At 40.8% G+C, this 17,744-nt stretch overlaps 1 protein-coding gene across 1 annotated transcript in view; it reads left to right on the top strand.

Moving 5' to 3' along the window:
- Positions 1-17,744, top strand: part of MARCHF5 (membrane associated ring-CH-type finger 5) — a 63,538-nt gene that overhangs the window by 3,716 nt on the left and 42,078 nt on the right. The window contains exon 2 of the mRNA XM_003255221.4: positions 15,809-16,011. Coding sequence (XP_003255269.1) covers positions 15,809-16,011 — 203 coding nt within the window. The remainder of the gene's footprint in view (positions 1-15,808; positions 16,012-17,744) is intronic.

Raw genomic sequence — 17,744 nt, 5'->3', positions numbered from 1 at the left:
ACAAAAATTTTAAAAATTAGGCTAGGTCTGGTGGCGCATGCCTGTGGTCCAAAATATTCAGGAAGCTAAGGTGGAAGGATTCCTTGGGGGTCGTGGCTGCAGTGAGCTGTGTTTGTGCCCCTGGGTACTCCAGCCCAGGAAACAGAGCAAGACCCTGTCTTAAAAAAAAAAAAAAAAAAAAAAAGCTGTGTTATTTTACAATGAATCAATTATTAAACATTTACATTTATTGAATTTATTTAACAAATACTGAGTGTCTTCATATGCCCAGTACCATTCTAGGCCCTTGGTATACAGTAGTGAATTGAACATAACAAAAATGCCCTTATGGAGCTTCAATTCCAGTGGTGTTTGTGTTGTCTAAACTGTCAAAGTGAAGACTATTTTAATTGTAACATGAATGGTATGTTCAATTTATACCATTTAATCTTTCAGGGTTTTTAAACTAGAGGCAACTTTTTTTTTTTTTTTTTTGAGGCGAAGTCTCACTCACTCTGTCACCTAGGCTGGAATGCAGTGGCGTGATCTCAGCTCACTGCAACCTCTGCCTTCCAGGTTCAAGCAATTCTTCTGCCTCAGCCTCCCAAGTAGCTGGGACTACAGGCATGCACCACCACACCAGGCTAATTTTTGTATTTTTAGTAGAGATGGGGTTTTGTCATGTTGGCTAGGCTGGTCTCAAACTCCTGACCTCAAGCAATCCACCTGCCTCCGCCTCCCAAAGTGCTGAGATTAAAGGCGTGAGCCACCGCGCTGGGCCAACTAGTGACAACTTTTTTTTTTTTTTTAATTTATTTTTTTTTTGAGACAGAGTCTCGCTCAGTCGCCCAGGCTGGAGTGCAGTGGCGCAATCTTGGCTCGCTGCAAACTCTGCCTCCTGGGTTCACGCCATTCTCCTGCCTCAGCCTCCCGAGTAGCTGGGACTACAGGCGCCTGCCACCACGCCCGGCTAATTTTTTGTATTTTTAGTAGAGACGGGGTTTCACCGTGTTAGCCAGGACGGTCTCAATCTCCTGACCTCGTGATCTGTGCGAATTGGCCTCCCAATGTGCTGGGATTACAGGCCTGAGCCACCGTGCCCGGCCTGTGGCAACTTCTTAATAGCTGAAGTTGAATTCCCTTGTCCTTTGCGAATAACTCACTTTAGTTTAGCTATTATTTGTTTATATTGGTAACTTTGATTACTGCAATATTTGTAGATGGAAAGAATATATACGCACACACACACACACATATATATATAAATTCCATATATATATATGGAATTTTTTTTTTTTTCACGGAATATCGCTCTTGTTGCCCAGGCTGCTGGAGTGCAATGGCGTGATCTCGGTTCACCGCAACCTCTGCCTCTCGAGTTCGAGTGATTGTCCTGCCTTAGCCTCCCGAGTAGCTGGGATTACAGGCATGTGCCACCACGCCCGGCTAATTTTGTATTAGTAGAGACGAGGTATCTCTATGTTGGTTAGGCTGGTCTCGAGCTCCTGACCTCAGGTGATCCACCTACCTCAGCCTCCCAAAGTGCTGGGATTACAAGGGTGAGCCACCACTCCCGGCCATATGGATATATATTCTTTGGATTGCCTTTTGTTTTTATAAACTATAAATGTCTTATATAAATTTATTATTTGAACCTTTTAAGTTGTTGTGGGGAAACAAGAATGGTGGAAAAGGGGGTGATTTTTTCTAGTGTCATGAATGTTTCAGTGTCACAAATATCATTTCCCTGAAATGATAACCATTCATAAGCCCAAACCCTTTATATCAGGCCTTCTGAACCTTAGTTAGCTCTTCTTTCATTGCTTCAATTCTTTAATAAGAAGTTGTTATATATTACTTTCTCTTTCACCACTGACATTCTCATTTTTCTCTGAAACTTCTCAAAGTTAGGAGTGAATTTACAGAGAACAATGTAAAGAATATTATAACAAACTGCAGGAATGGACCTCTGATTTGCAGCCTGGACCTACTGAGAAATGCTTTTGGAAACTACTTCTGCTTCCCCGTCTTAAAATAAACACACATTAATTTGTTGAGGTTGTTTTGCATCACTTACTTGCATCTAGTAAATAGGCAAGGAGTGTAGCCAGAATGTCCCCAGAATGGTCAGATGGGAGAAAGAGCAGAAAGAGTGGTCTGTTCTTCCAGCCCCCTCCTACAGTGGTAAAGTGAATTAGAATTCTGCCTCTGTGAGAGTGTTATCCACAGATGTATACCCCTTTGAAGACCAAGGAAGCTATACTCTGATAGGAGCATGCTGTATAAACAATTTCACATTGTCTTTGTCAGTTGACCTCTTTTTCTCAATCACATCACCATGTTGACAATTACAGACCAGTGCCCAGAATTAAAAACCATCATCAATTATTTCCAGATATGTGTAAAAAATGGAAACATCATAGATACAATTAAATCCCCTTTGACCACTGTCCCCAATGGCATATCTTCTCATCCCCACTCCACTATCATAAAATAGGTTTATATTCTTCCATCCTTCTTGGTTTAATGCTTTTATATAGAAAAGTATATTAATAGACTACTTTTTTTTTTTTGAGTCAGGGTCTTACTCCATTGCTCAGGCTGGAGTGGAATGTCACAATCACGGCTTACTACAGCCTCAACCTCCCAGGCTCAAGTGATCCTCCCACCTCAGCTTCCAGAGTAGCTGGGACTACTGGTGTGCACCACCACACCTGGCTGATTTTTGTAATTTTTTTGTGGAGACGGGGTTTCACCGTGTTGCCCAGGCTGGTCTCAAACTTCTGGGCTCAAGTGATCCTCTCGCCTCAGCCTCCCAAAGTGCAGGGACTACAGGTGTGTTCCACCACATCCAGCTTTCAACTTTTTTTTTTTTTTTTTTTTTGAGACAAAGTCTCACTCTGTCACCCAGGCTGGAGTGCAATGGTGTGGTCTCGGCTCACTGTTGCAACCTCCACCTCACGAGTTCAAGTGATTCTCCCACCTCAACCTCCCAAGTGGCTGGGACTACAAGCACGTGCCACCACCACACCCAGCTAATTTTTTGTATTTTTAGTAGAGACAGGGTTTCATTATGTTGGCCAAACTGGTTCGAACTCCTGACCTCGTGATCCACCCGCCTCGGCCTCCCAAAGTGCTGGAATTTCAGGCGTGAGCCGCCACACCTGGCCTTTTTTCTTTTTTAATCCAGTCTCGTTTATGACATTTAGGTTCTTATTTTCTCTTTATTATTTCTTCTGATAATTTGACTTTCATTCCCCTTTCTTGTCATTAGCTCTACTGAAAGTATACTGAAGGGCTGGGTGCAGTGGCTCACACCTGTAATCCCAGCACTTTGGAAGACCGAGGCAGGCCAATCACTTGAGGTCAGGAGTTCAAGACCAGCCTGGCCAACATGGCAAAACCCCATCTCTACAAAAAATACAAACATTAGTAGGGCATAGTGGCACACACCTGTAATCTCAGCTACTCGGGAGGCTGAGGCACAAGAATCGCTTGAACCTGGGAGGCAAAGGTTGCAGTGAGCTGAGATCGTGCCACTGCACTCCAGCCTGAGCAACAGAGCAAGTCTCAGTCTCTCTCTCTCTCTTTCTCTCTCTCTTTCTCTCTCTCTCTATATATATATACACGCTAAAGGTCACCAATAATTTCTTAGTAAGTATAGTGACATTTTCTTCAGGACTTTTTATCCTTCAGAATCACCTTACCTTTTTCTTCCTTCAATTTCTATGTATGGTTCAATTCTCAGCATTTACTATTTTGAAAAAGTATACTTACTCACTCTCTTTCCTGTTTATTCAAACAACTCCCAGATCTGTGTCTTTATTCCTGACCTCTTTTCCTCATTTCCTTTAGCACTTAATTTCTACCTGCCCAGTGGACATTTCTATTTGTGTGTATACAGTATTGCCAATCAATCTAAAACTAAGCTACTTATCTTGACTTCTCAATTTTTGGTCTTTGATATTACCAGTCTTCTTGTCCACCAGCTATAAAACATAAATTTTGTTTGTTTGTTTGTTTTTGAGACAGGGTCTGGCTCTGTCGCCCAGGCTGGAGTGCAGTGGCCGATCTCAGCTTACTGCAACCTCCATCCCCCACCCTCCAGCCCAAAATATCCTCCCACCTCACCCTCCTGACTAGCTGGGACTGCATGTCCAGCTAATTTTTGTATTTTTAGTAGAGACAGGCTTTCGCCATGTTGCCCAGGCTGGTCTCAGACTCCTGAGCTCAAGTGACCTTCCTGCCTCAGCCTCCCAAAGTGCTGGGATTACAGGCATGAGCCTAGCCAAAACATAAGTTTTTCTTGTTTTCTTTGTTTTTGTTAAAGAGACAGGGTCTTGCACTCCCAGGCTCAAGCCTCCCAAGTAGCTAGGAGCACAGTGCAAGCCAGCATGCCCAGCTAATTTTTTTTTAACTTTTTTTTTGGTGGGGAGGGGGATAGAGACGGGTCTCACTGTGTTGCCCAGGCGGTCTCAAACTCCTGTTCTCCACCAATCCTACCTTGGCCTCCCAAAGTGTTAGGACTACAGGCATGAGCTACCTTGCCCGGGGCCTTTTTTACATTTTTTTGCTGCCTTCTTTCCTTCCAGATCCACTTGTTCATCACATATTGTTGATTTTCCTTTTTCTAGCTTCAATTTTTCACTTGGTCCAGTTTGGCCTACAGAGTGGCACTAGAATTAGCCAAGGCACAATTATAATCATGCAATTTCTATACTTAAAAATCTGCCAGTCTCTGTGTCACCTAAAAGGATAAAACGTAAACTTTCAACGGGGTAATGTGCTTTGATCTGTTACTATAATCCAGCCCCAACCTACCTTAACCGTCCTTTCCTGCACTCCCCTTCATTGACCCCTGAACATATCCTGCTCTTTCATTTATTTTTACTTTAGGTGCCTTCCTCCTCCTAACACCTGGTGAAGTCTTACCCATATTGAATTCAGCTGAAATACCACAGTGACGCCTTGCACAGCTCCCCCAAACAGAGTTAACAGCTCCTTTCTGTGTTTCAATAGAACCTTGATGCATTTATTATAGTATATCACATTATACTGTAAATTTTTTAATATACTTGTCCTATGTCTCAGAGCTTCCCACACACACACACACCCTTACCACCACCACACACATTCATCGGGAAGTTCATTGAGAACAGAAACTGCCTGTATTCCCTATCCTATTTTCCCACAAGGGCCTTAGTACATAGGAGACCCTCTTTTGTAACATGATGTCTTTCTTTTCATTCTTTGTGACATATCAGTGCTTAGAATAATCATGCAGAAGCACCATTTTTTTTAAATTGCCTCATTTGCTCAAAACTTGTATTTTCTTACTGCTTATTGAGATTAAGTTCAGGGCTGGGCACTTTGGGAGGCTGAGGCAGGAGGATCGCCTGATCTCAGGAGTTTGAGACCCACCTGAGCAAAATACTAAGACCCCCGTCTCTACAAAAAATAAAAAAAGTAACCAGTGCAGTGGTGCATGCCTGTAGTCCCAGCTACTCAGGAGGCTGAAGCAGGAGGATCACTTGAGCCTGGGAGATTGAGGCTGCAGTGAGCCATGATCACACCACTGCACTCCAGCCTGGGTATAACAAAGCAAGACGTCTCAAAAAAAAAAAAAAAAGAAAAGAAAAAAAGATCTGGCCGGGCTCAGTGGCTCACGCCTGTAATCCCAGCACTTTGGGAGGCCGAGAAGAGCAGATTGCTTGAGCCCAAGAGTTTGAGACCAGCATGGGCAACATGGAGAAACCCTGTGTCTACTTAAAAAAAAGAAAGAAAGAAAAAATAGCTGGGTGTGGTGGTCCACACCTGTAATCGCAGCTACTGGGGAGGCTGAGGTGGGAAGATCACCTGAGCTCAGGTTGTGGAGGTTGCAGTAAGCTGAGATTGCACCATGCCACTGCACTCCAGCCTGGGCCACAGAGCAAGACCCTGTGTCAAAAGAAAAAAAAGAGATCATATTCTTTAGCCTGTCCTTCAGGACACTCACCATTATTCACAGACCATTTATTATGCTCCCTATTATGTTTAAGATATGGAGTACATAGCTGGCATCAACTGCCTTTTTAAAGCCTTTCTTCTCTTTATGAATAAGTGTATAAGTACCTAAAAGTCTTTTGCCCAAGCCAAACTGGCTTGCACACTTTCTTCCAAACATAAGGTGGTTTTCGTTTTTGGGTTTTGTTTGGCATCTTTTCTTTCAAAACTCTACCCATTTTTCAAGACCTAGTTAGATTCTGCCTTGTTTATAAGGCTCTTCTGACCATGTCTGCAGAAGTATTTTTCTCTTCTTCTCCAGACTCATGTAGCACTTCATCTTCAGTGCCTCCTAATTCTTTTTTTTTTTTTTTTTTTTTTTTTGAGACAGAGCCTTTACTCTGTTGCCCGAGCTGGAGTGCAGTAGTGGAACCTTGGCTCACTGCAGCCTCCAGGTTCAAGCAATTCTCATGCTTCAGCCTCCCAAGTAGCTGGGATTACAGGTGTGTGCCATCATGCCCAGCTAATTTTGTGTATTTTTAGTAGAGACAGGGTTTCACTATTTTGGCCAGGCTGGCCTTGAACTCCTGGTCTCAAGCAATCCTCCCCACTCAGCCTCCCAAAGTGCTGGGATTACAGGCATGACCCACCACGCCTGACCTGCCTCCTAATTCTTTACATGCCATAGTTCACATAGATGACAATATTTATATGGCCCATTGGAGTAAACTGAAAGGGATTTGCCTCTCTGGAGGAAGCACATTATGGCTGCTTTAAAGTACCTTAATAGTGTGCTTTCTGTTTCACAATTCTTGGGTGTGACACTTTTAATCCTGAGACAAGATAAGCAACACGTAGTTTTTTTCTTTTTTTTTTTTTTTTTGATACGGAGTTTCACTCTTGTTGCCCAGGCTGGAGTGCACGATCTTGGCTCACTGCAGCCTCTACCTCCCGAGTTCAAGCGATTTTCCTGCCTCGGCCTCCTGAGTAGCTGGGATTACAGGCATGCACCACCACACCTGGCTAATTTTGTATTTTTAGTAGAGACGGGGTTTCTCCATGTTAGTCAGGCTGGTGTCGAACTCCTGACCTCAGGTGATCCGCCCACCTCGGCCTCCCAAAGTGCTGGGATTATAGGCGTGAGCCACCGTGCCCGGCCTAACATGTAGTTTTTTTCTTTGTCGAATAGAGCCCTCCTTACATTAACCAGAGTATGAATCTCCAAACTTGTTCTGAATTAAGGAGTGCTTGTTCTCTTTCCTTAGAGCAGTCATGTAAATACACTATTATGGCACCATATATAATACAACAGCAGCAATTTAAAGCTTATTCCACGCTTGCTTTCTATATTCTCAAACTCTTCTATTCTGCTGCATTCCAATTTTCATCACAGTGATTTCTCAGGCAGGAGTCTGATTTCCCAGAACTTCCTAAGAATCCAAAAGAAACACCTGCAATTTGAGTCTGCAAAGAAAGGCTTTACTACCAGCTGTTTTTTAAGATACTGTACCTATCTTGCTTAATTTAGTGCCAGTGAGAAACTATCTTTTTGATAAATAAAGCCCCCCTCGCTTTTTTCTACGTATTTTAAAAATAATTAACCTGTTTGATCAGATAGATTGTAAATTAGTCACAAATGAACCCTATGAAGTGAGATTGTCTTTGTTATTCATCCTTTCCCAACTGGTTTGTAATATCTAGCTTCATCTTAAAATCTTTCTGCTCTAACCACATTGGTCCATGAACATATGTTCATTTCCATCTCTAAGCTTGCTTACTCTGTTTTTCTTCAAATACCTTTTCTTTCCACTCTAACTTGAATTCTCATCTGTAGTTATTTCCTTTTCTTGAAACCTCAGCTGTTTCATCCTGTTTCTTGGTCTCTCATCACATTTCTGTATTAAGGTTTCTAACAACTTTTCTTGGCACTTAATGCTTGGTATGGCGGTTTTTTTGTGATCCTCGTATGCATGTTTGTTCGTTAACTAGACTGGAAGGTCCTTACGTGTAGTTCCTTGCGACATCAAATAATGAATGTACTTATTAGGTACTCAAGTGGGTTTAGGAGGAGATCTTGAATAATGTTAGATTTAGGGCAATTTTGTCATGTATATTCCTTAAACTGTTTATAAATTTTACTGTTTACTCTTTATTAGTTTACTATATAACTGGCAAAAACCATCTTAATTTTAAAATCACATGGAATTATATTACCAATACCAGTAAGACTATACATCTGCTCTTAGGAATAAGTAATAGTCCTTAGATTTGTCTAGTTTAGTTCTCTTTTGTTGTCTTCATGTAATGACAGTGATTTGTTCTTTGATCCCTGAACCAATCATGATACTTCCCAGATCTCCTTTTACTTTGTAAATGAATATGCCCCAACTTGGTGAATGGGATGGTGTAGGAGTAACATCAGCAAGTAGGTGGCATTTAGAAAAGCTACCAGAAGGATAATAAGGGTGAAAGAAACTGAATTGAAAGGGTTTAAATGAATCTTAAGTAGTGGTGTGGCCTGTTGAAAAATTGGGGAATGACTAGGAATCCAGAACATTTTCCACTGAATGCCAGGGTGCCAAGTGGAATTGCTTTATGTGCTAATGGTAAGAAAACTGCATCCATAAATTTTAGGAATTTGAATGGAAAGCTGACACCATCACTGTCATCATTGTCAATGTTGTTATTGCTAGTGGTCATATGGAGGTTATATACATGCCAGGCAGTTTTTAAGCAGTTTCTTAATCACATGTTTAATCTTTTACAGTAGGGGACCTTAACATAAAACATTTTTTATGCTAAAACTCCTTTGGTGGTCTGGTTGAGCCTATGGGTTCCTTCTCAGAATGTTTTTGAAAGAATAAAACATATAGGATTAGAAATGAAACCAATTATATTGAAGTATAGCTATCAAAATATTAAAAGCCTAATATAGTAATATGAACTTTAACACATTAAAATACAAGATTTATCAGTTGGCCTGATAACTAATTTCAAATTACAATGAGCTAAATGTTATTTCGGGATCTCTACAGCTGTAAAGTAATATGAAAATTTCTGGTTGCTATACTCATTTCTAATTGCTGTGCTGCTAACATTACTGTGGTTTGCTTGCACTCATTATTGAAGAAAAGCTACATTTTATTTAGAGCTTAGCAAAAATAAACATGTGATGGTTATTCTCCCCTCATCCAGATTTACCGATCCCCACCTCCTAAGTTTTTCATAGACCCCAGATTAAGAACCTCTGCTTTGCAACAACTCTGTGAAAGAGATTCTATCATTAAACCTATGTAGTTAGCAGGGGTTTGAACCCAGACAATCTGGCTCCAAAGTCCAGGTTCTTTAACCAGTTAGAATATCCTGAATTCACATTATCTTTTTCCCCAAATTAATTTAACCTTGTTTCCTTAGGAAAAAATACCTTAAGCATTTTACTTATTGTTTAAAATTAAAAACCAAATAATTTAAAAATGTTTACAGTGAGCATAAAACAGAATTTGATTTCTATATTATGGTGAGTTAAGAATATTTACAGGGCCAGGCACGGTGGCTCACACCGGTAATCCCAGCACTTTGGGAGGCCGAAGCAGGCGGATCACAAGGTCAGGAGATCGAGACCATCCTGGCTAACACAGTGAAACCCCGTCTCTTCTGAAAATACAAAAATTAGCCAGACGTGGTGGCACATGCCCGTAGTCCCAGCTACTCGGGAGGGTGAGACAGGAGAATTGCTTGAACCCGGGATGCAGAGGTTACAGTGAGCTGAGATCGCACCACTGCACTCCAGCCTGAGCAACAGAGCGAGACTCCGTCTCCAAAGAAAAAAAAAAAGAATATTTACAAAGGAGAAATCAGAAAAAAGGAAGGAAGAATGGCTAGAGCAGAAGTTTTCAAACTTTCAGGATCATGATCACCTGATGGGCTTATTGAAACAAAGTGCTGGGTACCCCCAGAGTTTCTGATTCTATAGGTCTGGGGCAAGTCCTAAAGATTTGCATTTCTAATGAGTCCCCAGGTGATGCTTATGCATCACACTGAGGACTGAGTTCTGAGAGAGAGGAGTGGAGAAAACAAGAGGAAAAATAGATGTAAGGAGAAACTCTTAGTTTGGTCAGAAATTACAACTTCATTTTTCCTTGGGTATGGACTTTGAGTGTTTTGGTTTTGGCTAATAATTAATTGGCTATTTTCCATTTCAAAAGACAAAACCAAAAACTAGTCCCATCTACTCACGAGGGTGACGTGGGAGGATCATTGGAGCCCAGGAGGTCCACACTGCAGTGAGCCGTGATTGTGCCACTGCACTCTCACCTGAGCAACAGAGTAGACCCTGTCTCAAAAATAATAAAAACTCTTTAGAGTTTACATTCTATGATTCTACTGAGGCCATCTCTTAGGACCCAGCACAGTAACAAGATCATTTTGGTTGCACATGATCTTGTTAAGCCAAAAACCCAAAAATCTCCTGCTTTATGTGAGTTAACAGTACAAGAATATATTTAGCTGTAGGCACAGCACAGCTGGATCCGTGTCTCAATGTCGTCAGTTTCCACCTTCACTTCCTCTGGATTCTTAAGTCTCCACTTAGTTGGTGGCTCTCCTGTCAGCAATAGCCTCACATTCTCTGCCTCTAATCCCAGAAGAAGAGAGAAAGTCTGTATACCACTTTTCCCAGCAAAAGTTCTGAGGTTCACTAAGACCAGCTTTATGGACCCAGCCTCCCAGTGATGTAGTCTGGAAGATAGGCTACAGTGGCCAATCTGAGTGTTTCTGGGGTTGGTTATGGTATTAACTGCCTAAACCACACACACGGCTGATGTTGGAGGGAAGAGTGATTTTCCATAGAAAGCATGGGATACTATTTACTCCTAGAAGGTAGAAGGACTTGTGTTGTATGTACATTAAACATCAAATTTCTACTGTCCCCCCTCCCTTCCAAGATCTTGAGAAACTGTAAATGAATCATTTTCAAATAGCTCTTCTCCATCTTAAAAGGAAGGGGGTAGAGAATTGGGGAATAAATAGTTGAAATAGATTAATTACATAGAGTAGGACGTTAGGGTATGGAGAAGCAAAAAGGGAAAGCATAATTATAAGACCTTCCCAGGTGATGTTCCTGGTCAGTCTATCAGAGGTTTAAAAATGGGGGGATGGGCAGGCACAGTGGCTCATGACTGTAATCTCAGCACTTTGGGAGGCCGAGGTGGGTGGATCACTTGAGGTCAGGAGTTCAAGACCAGCCTGGCCAAGGTGGTGAAACCCCATCTCTACTAAAAATACAAAAATTAGCCAGGCATGGTGGTGGATGCCTGTAGTCCCAGTTACTAGGGAGGCTGAGGCAGGAGAATCACTTGAACCTGGGAGGCAGAGGTTGCAGTGAGTCAAGATTGCACCACTCCACTCCAGCCTGGGTGACAGAGTGCAAAAAGGGCGGGGGATTGGGGGGTGGCAGGAAGCTAGACTATATGCCTGCAGTCCTAGGTAATCAGGACACTGAGGCAGGAGGATCACGTGAGCCCGGGATTTCAGTTGGAGTCTAGCCTGGACAACATAGCCAGACCCATCTCATAAAAAAAAAATAAGGAAAGCAAGCATCTTTGTGTGTGTGTGTGTGTGTGCATGCGTGTGCCCTCCTCTCCTTTTTTTTTAGCCCTTAAGACTAGTCACACTGTCTTACTTATATGCTGATATTGGCCTAAAGACATTTGTGTGATCATTTTTACATGCTTTAATTTCCCCTTTCCCCAGTCCTCATTTCATAGAATGCTATTCTTTCCATACTAGGTAGATTAAATTTAAATAACTACTAAGATAGCAAATCAGTTAATAAATTCTTTAGAACTTAACATATTTGTCCAGGCACAGTGGCTCACGCCCAAAAGTTTGGGAATCCAAGGCAGGAGGATTGCTTGAGCCCAGGAGTTTGAGACTGGTCTAAGCAACATAAGGAGATCCTGTCTCTAAAAAAAATTTTTTTTAATTAGCTGTGTGTGGCCAGGCGCAGTGGGTCATGCCTGTAATCCCAGCATTTGGGAGCCTGAGGTGGGCAGATCACTTGAGGTAAGGAGTTCAAGACCAGCCTAGCCAACATTGGTGAAACCCCATCTCTACTAAAAATACAAAAATTAGCTGGGCATGGTGGCGGGCACCCTGTAATCCCACTACTTGGGAGGCGGAGGCACGAGAATTGCTTGAACCAGGAGGCAGAGTTTGCAGTGAGCCAAGATGGCACCACTGCACTCCAGCCTGGGCGACAGAGCAAGACTTTGGGCTGCCGGTTGCCCATTTTTATGGTTATTTCTTGATGATATGCTAAACAAGGAGAGGATTATTTATGCTTCTCCTTTTTTTTTTTTTTTTTTTTTTTTTTTTGTTTTTGAGACGGAGTTTTGCTCCGTCGCCCAGGCTGGAGTGCAGTGGCGCAATCTCAGCTCACTGCAAGCTCTGCCTCCTGGGTTCACGCCATTCTTCTGCCTCAGCCTCCCGAGTAGCTGGGACTACAGGCACCTAATTTTTTTTGTATTTTTAGTAGAGACAGGGTTTCACCGTATTAGCCAGGATGGTCTCGATCTCCTGACCTCATGATCCACCCTCCTCGGCCTCCCAAAGTGCTGGGACTATAGGCATGAGCCACCGCGCCCAGCCTATGCTTCCCCTTTCTAGATCATGTAGGGTAACTTCCTGACATTGCCGTGGCGTTTGTAAACTGTCATGGTGCTGGTGGGGGTGTAGCAGTGAGGACGACCAGGAGTCACTCGTGAGCATCTTGGTTATGGTGGGTTTTAGCTGGCTTTACTGCAACCTGTTTTATCAGCAATATCTTTATGACCTGTATTTTGTGCTGACCTCATATCTCATCTTGTGACTTAGAATACCTTAACCATCTGGGAATGCAGCCCAGTAGGTTTCAGCCTCATTTTACCCAGTTCCTCCTGTTCAATCAAGATGGAGTTGCTCTGGTTCACATACCTCTAATACTGCTATTTCAACTGAAAGCCTAACTCCTGATAAGTTCTCACTCTAAATCATCATTCAGCTATCTTATTTACCATAGTTGTGAAATTAATTAGAAAAAAAACTGAAAGTGCATAAGCGCATGCTTTTTTTTTTTTTTTTTTTTTTTTGAGATGGAGCCTTGCTCTGTTGCCCAGGCTGGAGTTCAGTGGCGTGATCTCGGCTCACTGCAAGCTCTGCCTCACGGGTTCACGCCTTTCTCCTGCCTCAGCCTCCTGAGTAGCTGGGACTACAGGCGCCCGCCACCACGCCCGACTAATTTTTTTGGGTTTTTTTGATTTTTTGGGGGTTTTTTTTGAGACAGTCTCGCTCTTGTTGCCCAGGCTGGAGTGCAATGGCACGATCTCAGCTCACTGCAGCCTCCACCTCTCAGGTTCAAGTGATTCTCCTGCCTCAGACTCCCAAGTAGCTGGGATTACAGGTGCCCGCCACCACACCTGGCTAATTTTTGTATTTTTAGTAGAGACGGAGTTTCACCATGTTGGCCAGGCTGATCTTGAACTCCTGACCTCGTGATCTCCCTGCCTTGGCTTCCCAAAGTGCTGGGATTACAGGCGTGAGCCACCATTCCCGGCCTATTTTTTTGTATTTTTAGTAGAGACAGGGTTTCACCGTGTTAGCCAGGATGTTCTCGATCTCCTGACCTTGTGATCTGCCTGCTTCAGCCTCCCAAAGTGCTGGGATTACAGGCTTGAGCCACGGCACCCGGCCAAGTGCATGCTTTAAATGTCAGTTCTAAAAAGTAAATCCGTACAAGTATTTAGGACTGAAATATACTGATGCCTGCAACTTTGAAATGGAGCAAAAAATAAGAATGATGAATGGATGTGTGAGAAAGCAAATACAGCAAAATGATAAAAATTATAGAATCTAAATGTTGGGTATATGGGTATTCACTGAACAGTTTTCAAATTTTTTTGGAAAGTTTGAAATTTTTCATAATAAAATGTTGGGGAAAAATAAACCTTATCTAGAATTTATGAGGAATATAATAGCTACACAAGTATGCTCATTAGATCGAAATATGAAATTTGACCTATCATTTCTGTAAGTCAAAAACAGACGAATGTAGACTATTTCAGTTGGTTCACCCTAGTCCTAACATTGTATTTTTCTGATGACTGAAATTGGATTAATTTAAAATGTGATTCACCTTAATACTGATTAATTATGCTGATGTAGCCATTCTTATTTACGTTTGTGATAAGAAAGTATGAGAATAGTCTCTAAATATTCTGCCAGTATTTTGTTGCTAAAATGATACATTCCATTTCCTAGATATATACAAATATGTTCACAAAATTACCTCAGTTGTGGGGAAAAATATATACTAACAACATTTAACCAGCCTGTGTGCTAGTATACTTACCAATTGAAATTTTATGCAAAAATCATAGGTTAGAACCCAGTCCTACTATGGGTAGTCTTGGTGGTTGCACAACAGTATGAATATACTTACTGCCACTGAATTATACACGTAAAAAATGGCTAAAGTGGTAGATTTTATGCTATGTCTATTTGACGATAAAATTTTTTTAAAAAGAACAAGGTATTTTTGGACAACCATAAGACAATGTGAAGGCCCAGACAGCTTAGCTAAAGTGGGTCAAAAGGGTCAGAATGCTAAACAAGTGCTACCTACGTTCTAATTTTACTTAGATCTTATGAAACCTGACTGAATTTGAAAGCTGAATAAAACAACAATTTTGGATATTGATGCCATGGATTCAGTTCAACTTTTTTCGTATTCTAATTGACAAATTGTAATTGGAGCACACAATTGAAATTCATGTTGTTCCACAAGGACTGGAGAACCTCACCCATCTGTAATACCTGACTATATAGTCTTTCCCACTGAACATAGTTAAGCTAGTTGTTCTGACAGAAGCCACTTATCCAATTAAGTGAAAAGTGCACAGTAGGTAACATGCTTTAATTAGCAGTTGTTTCCACTTGTACAAGTTCTAATGGAGGGGAGGAGAGAAGGGTCTCATTGAATTGAACTGTATTTGCCTTGATGGAAATCGATGTCAAAACTTGTGTTAATTGGGAGAAAAACTGAGGAATTACAACCTAATTCCACAAGAAAAAATTACAATTCATGAAGTACCCTTAAAAACAAAGTGGGAAAATGTTTTAAAATTACCGATCTCAATAGAATTGTATTTTTATTAATATAAGCACCCCAGACTTGATACTTCTAGATTTCAGATTTCAAGCATACACACCCAAATTTATCATTGCTATTCTAAAAAAAAATTATCTTGATATATTTATCTCCTTTGTGCTTTTTTGAAAATGTAATATTGTTTTCTCTTACGTTTATACTTTACCAGAAAGAGAAATGGGTTTTTTTTTCCTCAGCTGAAAAATGGAATGAGACTATAAAATCACTCATGTAATACTTTGTTTTTCCAAGTTCAAGGGATTGGTGGTGGTGAACTGGGGAGAACACTGAATTTAATATATTACTGTGCTTACTATTCCTCAAGGAATTATTAGGTCTTATAATAAAAGCAGCTTGAGGTTTGTCTCCTTGCACTCCGGTTCATTAGAGAAGGTGAAGAATTACTGAAAAGATAGAGGAGATTACATAAAAACAAAGTTCAGAAAACATAAGATTCTGTAGAGGAAGACAAGGAAAAACAGAAAAAGCAGAAACTGCTCTAATGGGAATGTATTGGTTGTTTTGTCTCCTTAGTCTTTTAATGTAGGACAGAGATTCTGTAACATAACATAGCAGGCTCATCCCATTAAGTAAGAGCTGCAGTATAGAGGAGGCTGGAGTCCTAAAGATATAAATGTCATCCTTTTCTCTTTTAATTTACAGAAGTTGCTGGGTTTGTTTTGCTACTGATGAAGATGATAGAACAGCTGAATGGGTGAGACCATGCAGGTGCAGAGGATCTACAAAATGGGTTCACCAGGCCTGTCTACAACGCTGGGTGGATGAAAAGCAAAGAGGAAACAGTACAGCCAGAGTGGCATGTCCTCAGTGCAATGCTGAATACCTAATAGTTTTTCCAAAATTGGGTAAGAATATCTTTAAAAACAACACAGATATATTTGGTGTTATTATATATAACTTTATAAGTTCATTTTAAAATGAACCACCTGTTTTTGTTTTTCAGGGTGTGAATTTCTATATTCTCTTTCTCTTGTTTCCTCTCTGAATGTCAGAGACATTTATTTGTTTTGCTAACAGTTTACAGTATCCTTAATATATCCCCAAATTTATCCATTTGCCTGTGTATTAACTGTTTGATAGAAAGGAGAAAGAACTTGCATACCTGTGTGGATATAATTGAATAACAAAGCTATAATAAAAAGCTGACTTTTAAAATAAAAAAGCTAACTTAGCTTAATTATCTGGAGACAGTTGGTGTAAGAGAAAGAAAGCAGTAGTATGTTCTAATACTTCTCCTTAATTCTTCCTGTTAAGGAATAAAAGTAGAGAAATTAAATATTTAATAAGATGTGACGTTAAACTCATCTTTGGAATCCAATTTGTGTGATTTCTTTCATGAACCTTGCTATCCCTTTTCTGTGAAGTGGCAGGTAAGAAATAACCAAAGATCTTTGAGAACAGGCCTAGCATGGAAAAAAAGTATAGCAGACTGCTTACAAGCAGCAGTCTAAGGCTGCTTCTTTAGCAGCAGTATAACTAAGGCTGATGTTTAGTGAGCCTGTTCCATTACAGCCATACAGTTATAAATTGGTGTCAATCTCTTGGTTTGGTGTTTATACCATGCCAGCTGTTAAACATTTTTTTATAACCCTTGACTGTAACCAAGAGGTAAAGAGGTCTAGGAAGGCAGCTTGGGTTCTGGGAAGGTCATAAGGAAAGAATGTCTTTGGGGGCCGAGGGAATTCAGGAAAAATTGGAAATAATTATTATATATATTGTTTTTTATAAGTGTTAGTCATACTGAAATCAGACCAATGTTTTTGAAAATGAGGCAACATAAATGCAGATAATGAAGTGCTTTTCTAATATGAGAAGATTAATAATAAGGGCAAACAAAATGTCCTTGGTTCTCTGTTTTTCTCTAACATGCACAGGAAGAAATGAGCTTCCTTTGAAGGGGAAGTAGTGTAGTAGAGAAAGTAGTGTTTTCAAACATTTGGAATTTGTGGACCATGTGATGGGTCTTCAGTGCATACCACTGATTTTAGATAAACACAAAAGAATAATTCAAAATGTTTTTATTGTAAGATCAAAACAGTATTTTTAAATCAGTATCGGGAAAAGCAATGATTGTTCACATTATTGTACCACCACATGAATGGTGAAAGACTCACTAAAGTCCAAGTTAAGGTTTCATATTTAACTGATTCTTTTCTTGCTCTTAGTTGTACTAAATTAGATAGCCCCATCTTTGAATTATAGAGTTGGGAAGAGCAGCAAGTATATGATATTTCTATTAGATGTTTTAGATATTCAAATGGACCCAAAAATTATTACAAGAATTCTCACTGAAAACTACATCAAGTTGACAAGTGTATGGCACTCAAAAGGAAAGTTGAATATTTTAATTTTGGAGATGGCAATGTGTAGATCTGTCCTTTTGGTTGAATTCAGTTCTGGGAAATATGTTTTCAGGTTTAGTGCAGTAATTGAATATGGTTTTAAGTCTACCTAGTTAGAATAGTAAATCTTGACCGGGCGCGGTGGCTCACGCCTGTAATCCCAACACTTTGGGAGGCCGAGGCGGGCAGATCACCACGAGGTCAGGAGTTCGAGACCAACCAGGCCAATATGGTGA

Source organism: Nomascus leucogenys, chromosome 3 (genome assembly GCF_006542625.1).
Source record: "Nomascus leucogenys isolate Asia chromosome 3, Asia_NLE_v1, whole genome shotgun sequence".
Classification (NCBI taxonomy): domain Eukaryota; kingdom Metazoa; phylum Chordata; class Mammalia; order Primates; family Hylobatidae; genus Nomascus; species Nomascus leucogenys.
The sequence above is the reverse complement of the archived record's forward strand: the minus strand, read 5'-3'. Positions and strand labels throughout refer to the sequence as shown.